This window comes from Dendropsophus ebraccatus, chromosome 4 (assembly GCF_027789765.1).
Source record: "Dendropsophus ebraccatus isolate aDenEbr1 chromosome 4, aDenEbr1.pat, whole genome shotgun sequence".
Taxonomy (NCBI): domain Eukaryota; kingdom Metazoa; phylum Chordata; class Amphibia; order Anura; family Hylidae; genus Dendropsophus; species Dendropsophus ebraccatus.
The window spans coordinates 145,248,169-145,269,444 of record NC_091457.1 but is presented as its reverse complement, the minus strand read 5'-3'; the positions used below and the strand labels follow the sequence as shown (position 1 = coordinate 145,269,444).

Sequence of the window (21,276 nt, the reverse complement as noted above, 5' to 3'; positions counted from 1 at the left end):
TGTCCGTATCCACCCCACGTTGCCCGTAACCACCCCAGGTTGCCTCTATCCACTCCAGGTTGCCTGTAACTACCCCAGGTTGCCGTAACCACAGCAGGTTGCCCATGACCACCCCATGTTGATCGTATCCACCCCAGATTACCCGTAACCACTCCAGATTACCCGAAACCACCCCACATTACCTGTAATTAATTTTTTTATTTTATTTTAGTAACTGCGCTATTCTAATAACTATTACTAGCTGCGGTTTTACTCCAGCAAATTGGCGCTCCTTCCCTTCTGAGCCCTGCTGTGTGCCCATAGTGGTTTATGCCCACATATGGGGTACCGTTGTACTCAGGAGAACCTGCGTTACAGGAACATATTGGAAAAATTCTAGTTTTTCATTTTGAATACTTTCCTCTAATACCTGTGTGGTCAAAATGCTCATCCTACCCCCGATGAATTCTTTGAGCGGTGTACTTTCCAAAATGGGGTGACTTTTGGGGGAGGTTCTATTCTGCTGACACTACAGGGGAGCTGAAAACGCACCTGGCGCTCGGAAACTTTTTCAGCAAAATCTGCAATGGAAAAGCTAATTGGCGCTCCTTTCCTTCTGAGCCCCGCTGTGTGCCCATACAGTGGTTTACGCCCACATATGGGGTACCGTAGTACTCAAGAGAACCTGCGTTACAAATTTTGAGGTGCTTTTTCTCTCATGTTTCTTTTGAAAATGAGAAACTTTAATCTAAACGTATATATTATTGGAAAATTTAAATTTTCCATTTTTTTACGGCCTAATGGTGAATACTTTCCTCCAGCCCCTGTAGGGTTAAAATGCTCATTATACCCCTAGATTAATTCTTTAAGTTGTGTAGTTTCCAAAATGGGGTCACTTATGGTGGTTTCCAGTATACAAACCACCTAAGTCAACTTAAAAAAAGGTCCCTTAAAAAAACTGGTCCCTAAAAAAAAAAAATCAGTTTTGGAAACTTTCACGAAAATGTGATAATTTGCTGATAAATTTCTAAGCCCCGTAACACCCTAAAAAAGTAAAATATGTTTATGAAATGAAGCCAGAATAAAGAGGACATATCGGTAATGTGACTTAGTAAATAATTTATGTGATACGACTTTCTTTTTTTAGAAAAAGAGAATTTCAAAGTTCATAAAATGCTAATTTTTTAAATTTTTCATGATATTTTGATGTTTTTCACAAAAAAACACACCATGTAGTGACCAAATTTTGCCACTAACATAAAGTGCCATATGTGACGAAAAAACAATCTCAGAATCGCTAGCATATGTTAAAGCATCACTGAGCTATAAGTGCATAAAGTGAGACAGGTCAGATTTTGAAAAATGAGCCTGGTCATTAAGGTGCAAATAGGCTGCGGAGGCAAGGGGTTAAACACAAGGAGGGAAAAACAAAAACGCAAAAATTGAAATTGGCCGGGTCCTCTAAGGGTTAAAATTGTTTTTTAGGACAATAACTGCATCACCTGCTGATCGGACTCCAGGACAGATCTTAGATTAAAAGAAGCTATCCGAAGGTTCAGGTGGTTTGGGGGACACAGATTGTGGGTACAGAGTTCCTTTAACCCTTAGGGGACACAGCCAGTTTTCATTTTTGCATTTTTGTTTTTCCCTCCTCGTGTATATAAGGCCATAGCGCCTGCATTTTTCCACCTAGAGACCCAAGTGAGCCCTTATTTTTTGCGCAACTAATTGTACTTTGCTATGGCAGATGTAATTTTTGCCTAAAATGTGCCGGGAAACCAGAAAAAAATTCAAAGTGTGGTGAAATTGAAAAAAAAAACGCATTTCTTTTATTTGGGGGAAATGTGTTTTTACGCCATTCACCCTGGGGTAAAACTGACTTGTTATGCATGTTCCTCAAGTTGTTACGATTAAAACGATATGTAACATGTATAACTTATATTGTATCTGATGGCCTGTAAAAAATTCAAACCGTTGTTAACAAATATACGTCACTTAAAATGGCTCCATTCCCAGGCTTATAGCGCTTTTATTCTTGGGTCTATGGGTCTGTGTGAGGTGTCATTTTTTGCGCCATGATGTGTTCTTTCTATCGGTACCTTGATTGCGCATATATGACTTTTTGATCGCTTTTTATTACAATTATTCTGGTTTTGATGCGACAGAAATTGCGCAATTTTGCACTTTGGGATTTTTTTGCGCTGACGCCGTTTACCGTGTGAGATCAGGAATGTGATTAATTAATAGTTTGGGCGATTACGTACGCGGCGATAGCAAACATGTTTGTTTATTAATTAATTAATTTATTTTTATTTATAAAATGGGGAAAGGGGGGTGATTCAGACTTTTATTAGGGGAGGGGGTTTTGTGTTATTAAAAATACATTTTTCTTTTACTTTACACATATACTAGAAGCCCCCCTGGGGGGCTTCTAGTATATGCACTCTGATCTCTCATAGAGATCCATGCAGTATAGTTATACTGCATGAATCCATGAGATCGGTGTTCTATTGCTTTTGGCTGCTGCAGCCAAATGCAATAGAATGCCGAGCCGGGATCAGCGCCATTACGGAGCAGACCCCGGCCCGGGATGGATGCGGGGATCGCCCCCCCGCAATCGCGCCGCAGGGGGGCGATCCCCCCACTAGACCACCAGGTATGCGTTTGAAGAAGTATTTAGAAGCAGCTGTCAACTTTGACAGCTGCTTCTAAGTACTTAATTAGCGGGCACGGCGATCGGACCGTGCCCGCTAATAGCCGCGAGCCCGGGCTACACGCGGCACCCGGGATCGCGGCAGTTCAGAGGGTGGTCGCCGCGCGACCCCCCTCTGAACTCCCATAGCGGCACGAGGACGTTCAATAACGTCCTGGTGCAGCTATGGGTTAAAGGGGTACTCCAACAAAAAGCTTTTTCCCAGTAATTGAAAACACATTATAAAGTTATGCCCCCCCCTTTCCTATCTTTTCCCCCCACCAGGAAGTTAAGTAAACTCATTCTTGCCTAATGACTGTTGACCCCAGGCTGTTCTGTGGAAGCCATTTTGTGACAATGACATCATCAGAAGGGAGGCGGGTCTAAGCCCTGATAAGCCAGCCTCCCTTTGTCTGATGATTCAGGTTGCTCAGCTCTGATTGGCTGAGCAAGATGTAAGCCATCTAACAGTTCTAAAGAGTCAGTTAGATATCACAGGAGACAAAGTGCATCATGGGAAACCCCAAACCAGGAAGTAAAGAAAAAAAACGAAGACACCAACTGGAGCTTCCGGGACCTGCAAACAGCGGGAAATTCAAACAGAGACAGACTCAGGAAGGATGGTAAGTGGGAAGACCATGTTTACAATAGTTTATTTTTTTTTAATCAGCGCAGGAGTACCCCTTTAAATCACAGTTGGAGCAGCCTGGAGTGTGTTTTTCCACTTAAATTTTGTGTGTGACTCCAAATTCAGGCCTCCATTGGTTATTAAATTTGATTTACATTGATGATTTGTGTGTGATTTTGTTGTCAGCACATTCAACTTTGTACAACACAAAGTATTTAATGAGAATATTTCATTCATTCAGATCTACGATGTGTTACTTGATTGTTTTCTTTATTATTTTGAGCAGTGTACTACTGGGGGCAGCACACCGTGGTCTATATCACATTGGGACTGCATAAAGGGGCCTGATACTAAATGGATACTGCACAGAGGGGCCTATATTATATAGGAACAAAATATAAGACAGCGCTCCATAGCGTAACTCAGACAGGGCTGAAGTGGTGAAAGTAAGCACATAGAACTCTCACCTGAGTAGGTTGTGCTGATGTAAGGCACAACTCTTACTAATAGCATGTGAATGAACCGCAGCCACTCCCGACTAATCCCCACAGGGATTAAAGACAGTCAGTATCCTCCTCCACTCCAAGGCGGGTAAAACAGGCGCAGGTCCAAGAGGTAATAGTGATATAAAATATCATAAAATTTATTAAATTATGCCAGCGACACAACGCGTTTCGAGACCAGTCCGGTCTCTTTATCAAGACACTTGATAGAGACCAGACCGGTCTCGAAACGAGTTGTGTCGCTGGCATAATTCTTTTAATAAATTTTATGATATTTTATATCACTATTACCTCTTGGACCTGCGCCTGTTTTACCCGCCTTGGAGTGGAGGAGGATACTGACTATATTATATAGGGGCCTTACTACTATACTGGGGCACAGAGCATACCTAATTATTAAGTAGGAGCAAACTACTATATGTTTAGGAGGTAACTACTATATAGGGGTACAGGGGACCTAACTACCGTATGTGTTGGATCCTAAAATTGTCTCTGGCAGATTCTGGAGAGAGGATTCACAGTTAGGGAAAGACTTCAAGGTGGCCCACGCCGGATGGAAAGAAAAAAAAAAAACGAATGTCTGCATTCTGTTATAGGGTTGTAGTGATAGTGGTCATGGTGTGGCGGTATAATGTAATGTGATCATTGGTGATATCTTTCTGATTTGTTCAAAGCAGTTATGAGGCAATATGTAATCACTGTATGGTGGAAATAGTGTTATACAATAACTACTAAAACAGCCCTGCCAGGGGAACTTACCCCGAACAAGAGCTGAATGACCTTTAGTAATGTCAGTTCTGTGACTAATCACATGACTGACATCACAGAAGGTCCAGCAGGTCCTTCAGTTACTGTTCTAGGTGTGCTCTCCAGATACTGTGGGTAAATACAATCTGTAGTTAAATTTGTATGTGTGTATCTGTCTGTATGCATGTACCAGAGCTGTTTGTGTATGGTGGTGTAGCAGAGCTGTGTGTCTGTATATTGATACAGCACTGTGTGTATGTTTATTTAGCAAAGCTGAGAGTGTATGATGCAGCAGAGCTGGGTGTGTATTGTGCATGCAGTAGAGCTGTGTATGTGTGGCATAAATGTACTGTCATGGAGAGTGTTAAAGCAGTCCTGTCATTTCAATAAACTTTGACCCTTTCACTGCATTGTCCCCTTCACAGCCTTAGACCACCAGAGAAATTTAATTTTTTTTTTGTTTTCAGTTGTTTAAACCAGAGGCGTGTCTTATAAAGCGAAACTGCCTTTGTTTCTTATGCAACATTGCTATAGTAAATCCTAAACTTTTAAAAGATTAAAATACCAAAAAAAAAAAAAAAAAGCCTTGACATTTGTAAAAATATTTATTTACATACAACGTAACAATATCTCTTGCAAGCAGAGTATTACAACCTGAAGACCAGTGCTTACCTGCTTAGAATTAGGGAATATTGTACATCAAGAGTTGGAGTGTGAGGTTTAGAGATCAATGGAAGAATTTACCAGCTGCAGAAATCTTAATGTAGCAGTTTCTTGGTACCAGTCGTGGAGACCGCAGTCTGCAGTAACCATTGGACTTTCTTACTCTGATAATAGCACAATTTTAGAAATATGTAATAGGATTTGCATTGCACATAAAAGACACCATCTGAGTTTCCGGAACTAACAAAACTAATTCCTATATTGAAATTCTATGTAAAGATTTTGCAGCTGGAGAAAATCTATGCTAATACAAAAATACAGATCCTCGCCAAAAGAAAAAGAAAAAAAAAACAAAAAAACGAGCGAGGATTCACTGTACATATGAAGCAATCCATGCAGTTTATCCAAATATAATAAAATTTCCCGATTTTATTTAAGGAGGCACAATCAAGTTGTAGAATCGGTAGATGTGCGACGACCAATACAACTCAATGTTCCGTTTATTCTTAAAAACATACTCAAAACACAGTAACAATGTAAACCGTAGATTGTGAAGGTGTGTGCAAGACAGAACGGCCCGCACAGTTCCTGAACTAAATTTTTTTTTTTTAATCATAAAGAATGGAGAGGAAAAAAAAGGAGGGGAAAAAAGCAGCAGAAAATAGGAACTCAAAAGAAAAAAAAAAAAATTAAAAACATTTTGAGGATTAAAACAACTGCTCTTTGGCATTGGGGTATGGGTGAATGTAATAGACCAAGAAAAGGGGGGAATAAGTAGAGACCGAATACTGAAAAAACAGTTCCTTTTCAAGTTAAGGCACAAAAGAAAAAAAAAAAGTTCACAGAAAGGTATAAAAAGGAAAAAGAAACACACAAAAAGACATTAGCTTGTTAAGCCATATAACGTGTCACAAGCAATTGTTCGGTGCAAAGTCCCCAGCCAGTGGGGATTAAATACAAGTTTTGCCTTTGTGTATGAATAAACCACAAAACACTGGATTTTCCTCTGTAATACTTGTCATCAAGAGCTACAAATTGCCAAGTATCAAAGCAAGTTGTCCCAATTCTATTGAAAATTATCTCGCCAATATTGTCTCCTCCGTCAGTAGTTCCTCTTTGCGCAGCTTTCACAACAGCTGTTAGTCTATACCCTCCCCCCTGATTTCAGCCAAGTGACTTGGTTTTGGGCCTACCGATATGAAAACTTTCAAGATTATTGTAGTCAGGAAACCAATTCACACTCCGCAGAAGATTGGTCTTAACAAAAAATCTAGGCAGAAATGCAAGCTTATCTGTCACAATATAGGCAAGTGCTGTACATGGTCTCCATAAAAGAAAACCCAGTAGTCCATCTAAAATAGGGAGATCTTTTCTAATAGAAAACTTGAAAAGAAGCTTTCTGCCTAACTGCTCTGAGTGGAGATGACGTCTGTTGACTGTGGATCGCAAAAAGGTCCAAATCGGCCGTAAATGTCCTTAGCCCGTACGGCAAAGTAGTATTTGCTGCCGGAAACAAACTGAGTAAGAGTACATGCCATTGGAAGAGGTAGGGCTTTCACTTCCCCAATTTTTTTCCACTGTGATGAAGATGTTGCAGACGGGTCTTCATGGTAAGCATACAGATGGTAGCTATCTACAATGGCACAGGAACGATCTACTTCCAATACGCTCCAGGATAGGACGATTCCATTTTGGCTTTGTACTCTGGCTAACTTTAGGTGAGGTTTTTGAGGAGGAGATGTTGAGGCAGCTTCGGGAGGAAGGCGCTGAGGTTGAGGAGCTTCAGGAAGTGGCGCTGGGTGAATTGGCCTTACAGGTTCCTAAGGGAATAAAGATATTTTGTAAGCAAAAAAACTTTGCCAATAGCTTTATTATTAAAAGCTATGAATATCATCGACAATTCTGCACAATAAAGTAAAGGCGATCATTTTTGATTAGCGACATACACCAGTGAGCCATAACCTTAAAATCAATTGTAATATACTTCAGGTATCCCCATGCTACACTATATTTTTAAGGATGGTTAGAAGTATACGTTCTTTTCACATGTGTACAGAGCTGATAGAAAAGTTTGGTAAACATTGGACTTCATTCCTTGAATAGTTGAAAGGATTTGTGGTTGGCTGAAGGATAGATATGAGAGGGCTATGGTGTGTATTCTGAGCAAAGACCAGTTAGAAGCGATGGCCACAGGGGTCTGTTCTAGGTTGTGTTATTTTTAATATGTTTGTAAGTGGCATAGGAGAGAGTTAGGTAGTTAAGGTTTGTCTGTTTGCTGATGACACAGAAGTGTGCAATAGGACCGATATTCCTGAGGTGTCAGTAATATGGAAAATGATTTAGCTTTACTAGATATGTGCGCCAAACAATGGAAACTGCAAATCAATGTTTCCAAATGTAAAATAATGTACTTAGGTAGGAGGAATCAGTATCATAATCGGCAGCTCTGTGCTGGCAAAGACTTAAGAGAAGGATTTAGGGGTAATGATTTCTAGCAGCCTTAAAAAGGAGTCACCAGTGCAGCAAGGCGGTAGGGAAAGCAAATTGTATGCTGGGCTGTATAGCTAGAGGTATAACCCAGTAGGAACCTCCTTCACAGAATGCTAATCACACATGAATAACTACTTACCTGTGGGGGTCGATGATGAACGGTGAGTTGTGGGCCAGTAGAACTTAAAGACATCCCATTATTATTTACTACATATGCAGTAGTCTGTGGCATTCTTACATTTACTCCTATATTAAAAAAGAAAAAAAAAGGCACAATACATTAGTTTATTTTATAGTTTCAGCTCTACTTAGTTGAAGCAGTATAAGGTTTTAGGCCTAGAACATGTACAGGGTGTTGCTTTTATAGTACAGAAAGGATAAACTGGAAAAAAAAAAATAAGTTAAATAAATCGGGATTTGTTCTCGGCATCCCAAAAATTTAACATAATCAATATCTGTTCCCATAGGAAAGTAGCAAAACAAATGACTATAAACTAAGAAATTTATATCCCCTTTGGAATGCAGGGTTCAAAATTAAAATTTTCTCCAGTCATGAAAAGGTTAATAAATTACACACATACTAGAGATGACTAAACTTGCCGAAAGGGTTGGTGCAAACCCAAACTTTTGGCAAGTTTGCTGATCTCTAATGCATACACGTGTTTATATAAAGCAGAAAAGTTTACACAGTGAATACATCTCCCATAGCTACTTACCGCTAGTCTGAGGAGTGACTTGCCGAAGGTTTTGGCTCTGCATGACTGTGTTACGTATAGGGTTTTGTGCCCCTACAGTGGGGAGGGTAGTTGTAGTGTACACCATATGTTGGCTGCTTGTTGCTCGAGGAGCTGGCCCTCTCTGTGCAGTCTGAGTCCCTGGCCGCTGTGTTATATTAACAGTTGTCTGAGCTGTAGAAGAAGTATACATAGAAATCATTACAACTCACATTATATCCAAGTGATATTCCGGTTTGCAAAATAACCATTACATATTACCCATTCTGCTGGGACATATGCATATTCCAAGAATGGTTTTCAACCAGCCAGCACCCTGCTCTGTACCATGAGGGGCACAAAACTAAAAAATGTTGTCTACAGACGAGTAACTCTTTATTTTGAAGGACCTTCTGGCTTGGCCAATAATTCCAAGTCATGTTAAAAGGCTCTTAAAGGGTAACTATCAGTTGAATATATGTTTAAGTTTCCTGTAAGACCACAGCCCTATCGTCTTAGCGGCAAACTAAACTTGCAGGGAAGTGCTCTGTCGCCTATGTGTCCCCCATGGTATAGCGGTTAATTGGTGCTGCTGAAGACTGCCTCTGAATAGAATCTGACAATATAACTCCTAGCTGTTCTGCCATGCTAATGTAGAGGTTCTCTTCTTTGAAGAACATCATAATGAAACTGCTTTCTGCTGGTCAGTCAATAAATGATCACTATGCAGAGAATTTATTGGGAGAGTGACTGAGCACGCGTGTCCTCTACCATTCAGCCAATTAGGTGGACGTGCATTATAGTATAAGAAAATCTCCAAGCTATACTGGATTTTTTTTTCTTTTAAAGGTCTCTGGTCTCTTAAAGCAGCAGTTTTTTTTTTCGCAGAGGATGATCACAGAGGATGATCGGTGTCCCGTTCCCGTCGGTCAGTTCCCGTCCCGCGGTGCCGTTCAAATCGGGCACGCTTAGTTCACCGGCTACTACGAGTCCTCTTCTCTCACCAGTGATTATACGTCGGAAGTCACTTGCTTCCATGCATTCGCTATAGAAGCGCGTGACTTCCGGCGTTCAAATTACAAGGGAGAGAAGAGGAGTCACAGCGCCGGCGGACGTGAGCGCGCCCTAATTGAACGGCACCGCGGGACGGGAACTGACCGACGGGAACGGGACATCGATCATCTTCTGTAAGTATACATGACAGCGGCTACCCGGGGGGGTAAAAAAACCTGAACTGCTTCTTTAAGTTTTGTACTTCTATAAATTATCCTTCTCTCTTTATAAGTAGAGGGAGTTACCTGCTCAGCTATAAAGCAGGGTCTTATCACAGTCATCACATTGATTTAACTGGAACTGTGTAATGCTCAATACACTTGCGGTAGAGCTCTAGTAATAGTGAACACATCTAATTGTTGGGGTAACAGCTGCAGGACATTTTACCCTGGTAAAGACATTCCAGTGAGGACGGTGTGGTAGAATAATTAACATTTTCTAATACCTGTTGGTAAAACATGTATAGTGGTTTGAGATGGAAGACCAGCAGGAGCAGATGAGGTCTGTACAGTGTTTGTCTGGAGCGGCTGTAGTTGGCGACCCATTTGTTGTGATGACTGAACACTTGCAGGTAGAGATGAAACATTGCTCCTTCTTGACTCTATTAAAAAAAAAAAGAAGAAAAAAAAAAACACGATAAGAACTTCAGTCTGAAATAGTGTCCTTTAAGTGTCGCTGTCATTTGGGAAAACTTTTGATATGTCAGAGTAGGGATGGTCCGAACCTGCCGAGGCCTATGGCTATGGCTGTATCCCAGTTTTCCAGTCGGTCCTCCTGCTGTATCCACACTCTCCACGGAGGTGGAAGACAGTGGGAATCATTGCCGAGAGTTCATGTTCGTACGAACCAGAACCTCGGCAGGTTCGGACCATCCCTATGTCAGAGACATGTCAAAAGTTTTGACCGCTCCGGTCTGAGTGTTTAGACCTGTACCGATCAGGAAAAGGAGTCGGGAGAGCACGTCCTTTCCCTTCTCTGTGTAAGGAAAAAAAAAAAAAAAAAAAGTTGGGCTTTATAGACTTACATTAGGAGCTCAATTCATTTCTAACCCAGAGCGAGAGTGCACAGCACTGCAGCGTGTCTTCCACCGCTGATTCTCCTGATTAGGTACGAGTCTGAACACTGAGACCCAGACCAATGTAAACTTTTAGCGTGTCAAAAGTTTTTCCAAATGACAGTTGAATTACTAGAAAGGACTATATCAATGCAGGGACTCACCGTGAGCAGACAGTTCAGCCTCTTCTTCATCCAGTGTAAGATCTATGACACCTGCTGCCCTTCCACCCTAGAGGGGGGGGGAAATTGTTAAGTATATATGGCAAATATTCTGTTGACAGATTATTATATGATATTACATAATGTAATAAATGCTTTCAATTGAATATATTAACTAGCTTTTGTAAATGAGGGACAACACATACATATTATGTCCTGTTTTAGGCCTTATTCACACGCTCAGTAATATTTTCTAGTTCTGAAACAACCCGCTAAAAATTATGGATTGGACATCCATATTGCATCCGTATTTCCGTAACACAGTTTTTACTAATGACTGCTTTATACAAGCTAATAAAGTTGAGGTTAAGAAAAAAAAAAAAAAAAAAGCACCAGTTTGCCCAACCCCTAAAATAAGTCACATGATCGCTTGTCAGCCTGTGGTTGCTTAGAAACAGAACCTTGTGACCTATGAGTCATCCGTATTTTTTTTACGGGAATACGGAAATTCGGATGCCAAACATGTTGCAATCCGTAAACAATCGACTTCAATGAGAGGATCCGTAAAAAAATCTGGGTCCGCACTAGGACATGTCCTTTTTTTTCCGGCACCGATTTTCATCCGTTTCATCTACGGATAGTGTGAATAACCAAATAGACATCAATGTGCACTAACTCGAATACGGAAATACGGATCCGTAAATTACAGGACATGTGAATAAGGCTTTAAGCTGCTGATGGGCGGCCATCCTGAACTGAAAATTCTGCCACAGAACCCCCACGCATTTATCTCATGGTCAAGACCGCTGCCATTACGGGACAATCCCTTAAAATGGTTATCTGTAATTAGATGGGCAGAAGTGTCCTGCTACCCCAAACCAATGTTATGTCTGGGTGCAAAAATGGACTAAAGAATATCCTATTACAAGGCACTGCAAGCTAGGAGTCCCTGGACCAGTACAAGAGATGGATGTAATGCTATTATTTGCCACAATCTAAAAAGAAGATTTACGTAAACTAACGCTGAAAAGCATACTCTCAATCCTGTAATGACGCTACCCAGGGCAGATAGTTCATGGCACAGCAGTGTTTTTCATCAAGCCACTGATGTTGAAGAGGGCTTGTTTTTTCTAGGCAGAGTTTTAGTTTACACTAAAACCATGTTAGGATACCAGCGACATTGATTAAATGAGACAACCTCAACTCCTTGGATGCTGTAGTCAGAATTGACCACAGCATCTAAGGAGTTAAGCAGTATCGCAATAGCAGTATCGCAATAGAGTATATAATACAGTCAACACCCACACTGAACTGTGCCTTGGTCATACCTATACATTACTATTACGGCAAGTCACATCAAATGCATAGATACCACAAAGTGGGAAAGGGGTTGTACAATGTGTTTTAATGGCTTAAACAGCTTTAAATCTTGTATTAAAAAATAAAAATAAAATTGCCGACAACATACCATTGCACTGTTGTCAGATGAGAGGCGCTTGTTTGAAGCAGTTTCGGTTGTTGGTGTCCGGTTGATCTGTAGATCTGCAAATCAATAAGCAATATTCTTAGAAACAGAGAAACATGCCATTAAATATCAGACATGCCAGGCTATGCTTTCTGCTAATATAAAACCCAACAAAGCCTTCGGATGAGTGCCCTATCCACTCTGTTGGGGTGTACCACAAAACCTACTAAAATCATACATATTTACTCACCTGATCTACTTCCAGAAGGAGATTCAGTGGTAACTGTTGCGTTGTTGTATGAAGATATTGGCGATTTCAGCTGTGCCATATTGCGATTATTAGCTTGGTTATAGACACCAGAAGTGTTAATATTTGGCAAAGATTGCCTTGAGGATAAAGTCACTGAATGTGATGTCGGCATAGTCTGCACAGCCATTGGGGAGTTCATTGAACTAGCTGCAGAGTTTCGCTGCATGCCGGCCATTGATGGGCTGTTCATTGCTTTAGTTACAGGTATAGACACTGGTGTTTTTGTAAGATTATTGACTGTGGACTGATTCTGCACCTGGATAAACTCAACATTGCCAGATTGCTGATTGGTCACCAGTGTTCCTGTTGCACCTTGAAGAAGCTGTGATTGAGAATTTACAGCAACTGGGACATGGAGAATGACGGGCAAAGACTGAAGAGACACAGACATGGGCTGGGTGTTGCTAGTAGACACCTGGCTGTTTCCAACAACTGTTGCGGTAGCAGAGGCAGGAAGGACTGGAGTCATGACTGGGGCTGAAGTAACCGGTGGCATAGGCTTGGATTGATTGCTCATAGTATTCTGAGATGCCCCAATAGTGGAAGCATTTACTGCAAAAAAAAAACACAAAGAAATCTTCATTATCGCTGCAACACAGAAATGACAGCTCTTATTTTTCTTTTTATTTGGCAAAATTATGTTTATCTAAAATCGATGGTCAAACTCACTTTTCTGCTGAATTAACTTCCAATCAGGTGGTGGCCGAGTCTGCAGTGCATTATTGGCAGGAGACTGGTTCGGGGGCATCTGTGTGGTGCTTGGTGCACGAAGTGTTAAATTAGAAGAGCTTGGAGCAGAAGAAGGAGCTAGAAGGATAAATAATGCATTAAGGTTTTTACGTAAAATTTAAGTTAATAACTATAACTATATTCAACTAAACAATGTGATTTATCACACGAAACTCCTTACTTGCAGGTGAAGACTGGACGTTAGCTGTACCGATCTCTGTCACATTTCGCTTTGTTTCCAACATTTGCCTCACTGTGCCAGTATTCCTGTAGAATATTGTACAATTAAAAAAAAAATAAAATACCCATTTTCCTACAAGCGATTTGGGGGATTTTTATTGTGGTGTTCAGAAGGTCAGCATTAGAGATAATAACAAACAGCAAAATATGGTAGATAAGTGCTAGACACATGGGTCCTCCTCACTCCCCCTCCCATCACTATACGTTTGACTGACAGCTGGAAGCCAAGCCAGCAATAGGAATGGGAGGGGGAGTGAGAATACCCTCTAGCTTGCAGCATTTTAGCATTTTTTTCTACATTCTGGAAGCACACACAGATATTTTAAAAAGGTACAGCGTCTCTTTGACCTTACTGTTATTTAACAGTGTCAGCAGTTTGAATTGTTGACAAATTTAACAATGTACCGTAACGCTGTTAAAACATTAAAAACAACAGCTCATACTTACCTATCTGCACTCCTCCGGTCAGAGATGGCCCTCCCAGCCAATCAGAGCACTTTCCCACCGCAGCCAGTGATTGGTTGAGCAGGCAGTCACTGAATACTGAGAAGCAAGCAGGAGGGCAACAGTGGAGTGCAGACAGGTAAGCATGATTATTCATTAATTTCTTTTTTATTGTCTATTTACCATCTCCGGAGCTAAATTGTTAACTTTTACATGGTTATAGCACTATATATTCTCACAGTGGAATAAAAATGCCAAATAAAGTTCCATAGACTTTAATGGAAATTAGTATTGCAGCGAATTTCACTGTAAAACTCAGAGTGAAATCAGCTACAATACAGTACATGTGAATGGGCCCTAAAACATTGTCACGGTAAGCTAAATTCTAGTAATTGTGGGTGTGGCGCACAAACCTATGAACCTGCATACTAAGGGCCCTATTAGGCCAAAGCCAGGAATGGATTTGAGAAGAGGAGATAATCGGCTGGTGTAATAGGGCCCTTATTGTGACAACAAGTATATTGTACTCTGGAAAGTTAGACAGCAAAGCTTACCTGAAATTTACCATATTAGCATTTTGAGACGAATCGTTTACTGCAGATTTTGCCGGTGATGCAGGAGGGTTGGCTACGACAGGCTATTTAAACAAAAAAAAAAACAGCTTTACTACTTGTCAAGAATTGGACCAATTTTAACGTTTGTAACTTGCCACAAAAAGATAGAAGGGTATCTTAGAAGTGTTCCCATTATACCATCTATGAAAACTTATCTAAAAAAACGGATCATTAGTTAGGGTCCATTTACACAGAAAGATTATCTGTCAGATTATATGCCAAAGATTTGAAGCCAAAGCCAGGAATGGATTTGGAAAGAGGAGAAATCTCAGGTTTTTCTTTATGACCTAATCTCTGTTTATAGTCTGTTCCTGGCTTTGGCTTCAAATCTTTGACAAGATAGTCTTTCTGTGTAAATGGACCCTTAGAAAGTGAAATCAGTCTGTATTTTATGATCACTGTTAAAGTTCTTGAATATAAATTAATCTGGGCGACTGTTGATTTCTTTAAGGGACTGTTTCATCATGTAACCCTTTTTATTCTGAAGGCTGTTTAGTAATTAGTTAACATCGGGAGAAGCATTTGTTTGAGCAAAAATTATCTTAAAGGCAGTCTGTCTCCCCAGATAATCCCCACCCTTTCCCATCTCAGCATTTCAATATAAAACGAAACAAAAACACATAGTAAACTGCGCCAGTGAAATATGAGCGCATTTACAGTAATAACGAAGGGAAGCGCTTAATTATCTAAGAAATCTGATCAGCCGGCTACCTCTTAATTCACTGCCGCTCTTTCCCGGGTGCTGGGAAAAGCTGGATCCAGTCCTGGGAAACTTCTCCCAGTTTCCCAGCACTGGATCCAGCTTCTCCCAGCACCCAGAGAAGTGTGGCAGGAAGTTAAAAGACAGCCGACTGATGAGTGAGTTTACAGCAATAACAAAGCGATTTGCTTCTTGATCTTGGAAATCTGCTCATTTTTAGTGAGAGTATATGGCAGTTCATCTTACCTCAGGCTTCTTCTTAAGGTCCTCCTTCGCTGCCCCAAAACGTTTTGTTAGACGAGAGATTCTTGCCTAAATGAATAAACAATTGAACACTATATACTCCACAATACATTTGGTGCAGACAGTGAAGAATATTATATCATACTAGACAGAGTAAAATTTACAGAGCAGGTTACCTGCATGGAATGCAGAGCGGTCTCGTGTTTCTTGCACTCGATCTTCTCCACTCTTGATTTTAGTTCAGCTATTGCTTTGTCAAAGTCTAAACACTGCAAGGCACTGAGCTTTTCTTCAAACATCTTCTGGATCACCTATGGATGATATAACAGTAGATGAATACAAAGATCTATAAATGATTGTGCACGTCCTGAGCCAATATGGGAGAAGCTTAGCTGTGAGCACCTAATATCTATGTAGGAAGCAATGGTGGCTGGCTTACTGTGAGACAGCAGGCACAATGTGAGGAATATATGGGGACAAGAAGTACATATCCTTTACAGAGTTAATGTAGGGAACATAAATTTGAAGACCGATTTTTCACTTAAAATTTAACAAATAAATTTAATAAATCTTAAACTACACACTTCAGTATAGCCATACCTTCTGCAGTTTCTCATTCAGATAGTCGCCAGCTGTAATCTTAACTTTTAGTTCCGCCTCATACTCTTCACCTTCAAACCTTCTCCTCTTTAAGCTTTGGCTGTCCAAATCTTCAGATTTAGAACGTTTTCGGCGTGAAACATCACCTGGTCAGACAAAAAATAATTATGAAAGTGGAAGTAGCATTGTTAAAGTTTGTAAGGCTTAAAGTTTAAGAAAAAAAAAAAAAAAAAAAAAAAATCTGCCACATCACTAGATTAAAGAACAGGCCTGCGTTAGGGACTGGAATATCTGACAGTGGCAGGAAGGGTAAGTATGTTGGATTTTATTGTTTTAAATCACAAGGATTCATATGCATCAATACTATATTTTCCTGGAAACCTGTTAAGGCAGCTGATAACCTTACTTTTCTCTGCTTGTGGTTCATCTTTATTCTCTGGCTCCTTGCTTTCATCATCAGGTTTTGCCTCTGGCTCTTCAATAACTTCTTTAACCTCATCTGCAAAAAAAAAAAAAAAAAAAAAAAAAAAAAAAAAAAAAACAAAAAAAAGGTATAACCGGTGAAAAACAGCCTTAGGAAAACATGGGCACTTTCTTCCAGAGACAACACGACTCTTTGTCCAGTTCAGGTGTGGTTTGCAATTAAAGTGTCACTGTCGGGAAATTTTTTTTTGCAGAAATCAATAGTCCAGGCGATTTTAAGAAACTTTGTAATTGGGTTTATTATCCGAAAAATGCATTTTTATCATGAAAAAGCAGTTTGAAGCTCTCCCCCCTGTCTTCATTGTTCTCCTATGGAGAGAGCTAAAGAAAAGACCAAAACAGGACAACAAAGAGTTAATCTACAAATCCCTCACCCGTTATCTGTTCTGACCATCACCAGTGACCTGTCTGAGCTCTGATTACAGCTGTCACCCAGCTCCGTGCCTGTAATCCTCTGTTATCTGCTTTCTGCTGCCGGCTAACTCCCTCCTTCCTCCTCCCCCCTCCCCTCTCCCTAGAACAGACAGGGGACGTCTCCTGCAACAAGTCACAATTTTCAGATTTTTCAGAGTGGATGAAAAAGAGGAAGGAGGGGGGGGACCTGGGAAAAGGCTTTTTACATGCAGATAATGGCAGATTTGGCTAATAAACCCCATTACAAAGTTTCTTAAAATCGCCTGGACTATTGATTTCTGCAAAAAAAAATAAATACGACAGTGACTCTTTAAGCTCCATTCACTTCAAAATCGAGCAAAGTTTCAAAACCTGCACCCAAATTGGAAACATAGTGGTGCTGCGGTGACCAAGTTTTCTAACGATGATAACCCCTTTAAATCTAATGATTCCACATGCAGGGACTTTCTTATATCTTAACATGCAGTCAAAACTCCAGTGTCAGGAGGAGTGTGGTAAGTAGAGGATTTTTATTTCCATTTAACTGCATACTGAGAACAGACAGAAAAATAATTCTAATACCCCTTTAAGGTGCTCATACACCTTCATCAGCAGAGGTCCAGCCTTTTCTCCTGATACCCCCATACATACAATCGCTCAGCTTGGCCGAACATCAGTGTTTTCTAAATTAAGAGTACATGTGCAAACCACTGTCATACATCTATGGTGACAACTAGAGATGAGCGAACCTGGAGCATGCTCGAGTCGATACGAACCCGAAGTTTCGGCATTTGATTAGCGGTGGCTGCTGAAGTTGTATAAAGCCCTAAGGCTATGTGGAAAACATGGATATAGTCATTGGCTGTATCCATGTTTTCCAGACAACCTTAGAGCTTTATCCAAGTTCAGCAGCCACCGCTAATCAAATGCCGAACGTTCGGGTTCGGATCGACCCAAACCCGGTTCGCTCATCTCTAGTGACAACTTATCACCCCCAACAAAAAGGATTAGGCAGCTGAAATCCAACATGGCCGATCCTTCTCTCCAGACTTCATCTGTTGTGGGAAAGTCAAGAGCAGCCCTATATGTGCTATGGCAGTCATACATCGATTGGACATTAAGAGCATATCCTGTAGAGAACTCTTAGGGCCAGTTCACAAGGAACAAAATAGTCCAGAATGCTGCCTCTGCTTCTGTCGCTCTCCGCTCAAAGAATTGACAGAATTCCGCCGCTTTTGCTCCGTGTGAACTGGCCCTTAACATGCTGATGGGTAAAAGTAACAACAAAATAATAAAATTGCAAAACCCATTTTAAAGCAATGAAAAGTGATAAGCTTACCTTGATCAACTGAAACGCTTTCTTTCGGCGGTGTGGTTTCACTTCCGGGCTCCTCTTCATCTGAAAGCACTAAAAAGGCTTCACTTGGCAGAGTCTCACTGGTGTCATTCTTGGTTGGAGAAGCCATACTGGTTTCAGCCTTTTCTTCCTCTTCATCAGGGACAGTTTCAAAATCTGCTTTACCTTCTGAAAAGCACTTCAGATCTTCCACTGGTGCCAGCTTTTCAAGAATAGGTATAATCTCATCGGTTTCCATGTCTTCTGCATTTTCTAACCCAGAATCTGCTTGTACATCAGAACCAGATTCATCTGATGGAGCTTCTGCAGCTATAGGAGACGTTTGTTCTGGATCTTTCACGGTCTGGTCGATCTCCATGCTACTTGATATAGCCTCATCTCCAATATCATTTTGCTGCTCCTCAGATTCTGAGATTTCTCTTTTATTCTCTGAAGGAGAGTCACTTTCTTCCATATTCATGTCTGGCAAAACATCTGCATCATGAACTTCATCTACAAGCTCTGTACTCTCCTGCTCCTCAGTGGGGTTCTCCGTATCTTCTGTGTTCTGTATTTCGCTTGGTAGTTCCTCATTGCTAGCTTCATTCTCCTGCTCCTCGATTGCAATATCATCCTTTTCTACAATATCCACAGACTCTACTGTCTTCGCCTCAAGAGGCTCATTAATAAGATTACTCTCTTCTATTTCATCCTCCACTTTATCAATAGGATTCTCTGGAATAACATCCATCTCTTCATTTTCCAATTCCTGGACAGTGGATTCCTCCGTAGGATTTTCATCTTTTGTCTCATCTGTCTCCTCTAGAACGCTACAACTTTCCGCCTCATTGGGAATGTTCGACTGGGCTTGTTCCTCTGGAAATTCCGGATCACAAGAGATATCCTCTAGAAACAGTTCACTTGAACCTAATGGCTCTACTTTTTCCTGAGGAACCTCTTCGTCCTGCTCTTCTTCAGGAGTAGGGGTCTGGACAGGATCCTCAGTAGGCTCAGCTTTATTACCATCTTCCTGACATACAGTGTTTTCATTAAGTTTAAGATCAAATGTCAGCTTTAAGTCCCCAGCTTGGTCAACATGTTTTAGCTCTTCTCTTAAGTCAGACAATTTTACAATAGGAATCTCGCGAGAATCATGATTAATATCTAGAATGCCATTTAGGTTCTTTGTGTCCTCCATGGGTTCTTTATCATTGTGGGTATAATTCATATCTGAATTGCCATTTTCATGTATCCCATTAACCAGCTTCTGCTCTGTAGGTTTTAGCCGATCCTCTTTAGCTTTGTGTAATGCTTCTAACTGTTGGCGGTCACTAGCTTTCATAGTTTTGCGGGCTTTAAAGACTTTCTTCTGAGGTTCCTCTGCTGTTTCCATCTCAAACCTTAAAAGAAAAAGAAATATAGACAGGTCAGACTGCATAATCCGCAATAAACACATCCTTGCAAACAATATAATATAAAGGATTGCCATCACAAAAATCTGCCCTGGTCTGACCTTTTAGCATTTTCTTTCTTATTACCTTAGGATAAATTTATCCCAGGCAGGTTTACAGTCTTTTACTGTAGACTTACCAACCACATCTGCTGGAAGTTTGTTCCAAGCATCTACTACTCTTTGTAAAATAATATTTTATGTTTTTTTCCTCATTTTCCCCCACCTCATCTCAGACTATGCCCCCTTGTTCTTGTGCGTTTTTATTAAAAACACTTCTGAACCTTAGTCATTTAACATATTTAAAGGTTTTGATCATGTCCCCTCTTTTCTTTCAGACTTTACAGACTAAAGTCCACAATTTTTGTTGCCAGTCTTTGGCCTGGTTCTATTTTATTAATATCTTTTCGCAGGTGAGGTCTCTTTTCGCAGGTGAGGGACACAGTATTCCAGACTTGGTGACCCTAGAGCTAGCTATACAGCCCATTATACGATTCGCTTTCCCCACCGCCTGGTTGCACTGGTGACTCATTTTAAGGCTGCCAGAAATCACTACCCCTAAATCCTTCTCTTCTGAAGTCTTTGCCAACACAGAACTGCTGATATGACACTCTGACAGAGGATGCCTTCTCCCCATGTGCCTTATTTTACAATTGGAAACCATAAACCTTTCTATTGTTTTGACCACTTATTACCGACACCTCCAGGAACATGAACCCTATTGCACACTGGTGTCATCAGCAAACAAATCTTACCTACCAACCCTTCTCGTATATCACTAACCTTACATACCAAACCTTCTCTTATGTCACCTAAACATAAAAAAAAAACAGGACCCAGAACAGATCATATTTTTACTAACTTTTCAATCAAAGGCTTTGCTGAAGTCCAGATAGGCAATATCCACAGATACTGAGATTCTGTCAACATATGTCCAAAGCTTTGATCGATGGGGTTCTAGGTGCAGAGACCACCTATTAACTGCTAAAATTAACTAGTGGCAAAGCCTAGCTGAGCACTGTGCATGTTCATTTCTACTCGTCACTGCTTGTCTCTCCTTAGAGTGGTGTATGGATTCATAGAAAATCTATAGACTTTCTGGGAAGCCATACACCACTAAAGCAGAGCTGAAAAGAAACAAAATCGGCACACCGCTCGGCTGAATGCTGCTGCCGGTTCGTTTTATTGAGTTGTGGGGGTCTCAGCATTTGGCCCCTCACTTCGCAAACCTCCTAACCTTATACTAGGACATGTCAAAAGTTTTTAGATACCCTTTAAGAGCCAGACTATGTAAGGACGCACAACACTGACAAGGGGAACGGTAATGTCCAGCTGTCAATTAATTTATATCCATCCAGGAGGGAATGTTGAAAATGTTCAATTCTAAGACACATCGCTTAACATTAGTTTATGAGAATACTGGAGAGGATACAAGTTTACCATCTTTAATTAAATGTTAAGCATTTCATGATTCTGCTGCATGAGTATAAACATTAAGTGAACCATAATAGTACTAGGTATACAAAGAAAAATAAATCAACCCTAAAGCAAAACCAGATTGTGGAAGGAATCCTCTAAGCATTCAA

General features: G+C 40.6%; 1 protein-coding gene across 3 annotated transcripts in view; it reads right to left on the bottom strand.

Annotated features, from left to right (window-relative positions):
- Positions 1-5,135: 5,135 nt before the first annotated feature.
- The window catches only part of ATF7IP (activating transcription factor 7 interacting protein), a 31,629-nt gene continuing 15,488 nt past the window's right edge, over positions 5,136-21,276 (bottom strand). For all 3 annotated transcript variants that reach the window (XM_069967320.1, XM_069967321.1, XM_069967322.1), the window contains exons 2-16: positions 18,244-19,640; positions 16,435-16,527; positions 16,029-16,174; positions 15,605-15,739; positions 15,432-15,497; positions 14,426-14,508; positions 13,369-13,454; positions 13,128-13,265; positions 12,399-13,010; positions 12,152-12,225; positions 10,687-10,753; positions 9,914-10,069; positions 8,419-8,610; positions 7,842-7,948; positions 5,136-7,032 (exon numbers count right to left, since the gene is read on the bottom strand). In XM_069967320.1, coding sequence (XP_069823421.1) covers positions 6,616-7,032; positions 7,842-7,948; positions 8,419-8,610; positions 9,914-10,069; positions 10,687-10,753; positions 12,152-12,225; positions 12,399-13,010; positions 13,128-13,265; positions 13,369-13,454; positions 14,426-14,508; positions 15,432-15,497; positions 15,605-15,739; positions 16,029-16,174; positions 16,435-16,527; positions 18,244-19,633 — 3,762 coding nt within the window. In that variant the 5' untranslated portion in view covers positions 19,634-19,640 and the 3' untranslated portion in view covers positions 5,136-6,615. The remainder of the gene's footprint in view (positions 7,033-7,841; positions 7,949-8,418; positions 8,611-9,913; positions 10,070-10,686; positions 10,754-12,151; positions 12,226-12,398; positions 13,011-13,127; positions 13,266-13,368; positions 13,455-14,425; positions 14,509-15,431; positions 15,498-15,604; positions 15,740-16,028; positions 16,175-16,434; positions 16,528-18,243; positions 19,641-21,276) is intronic.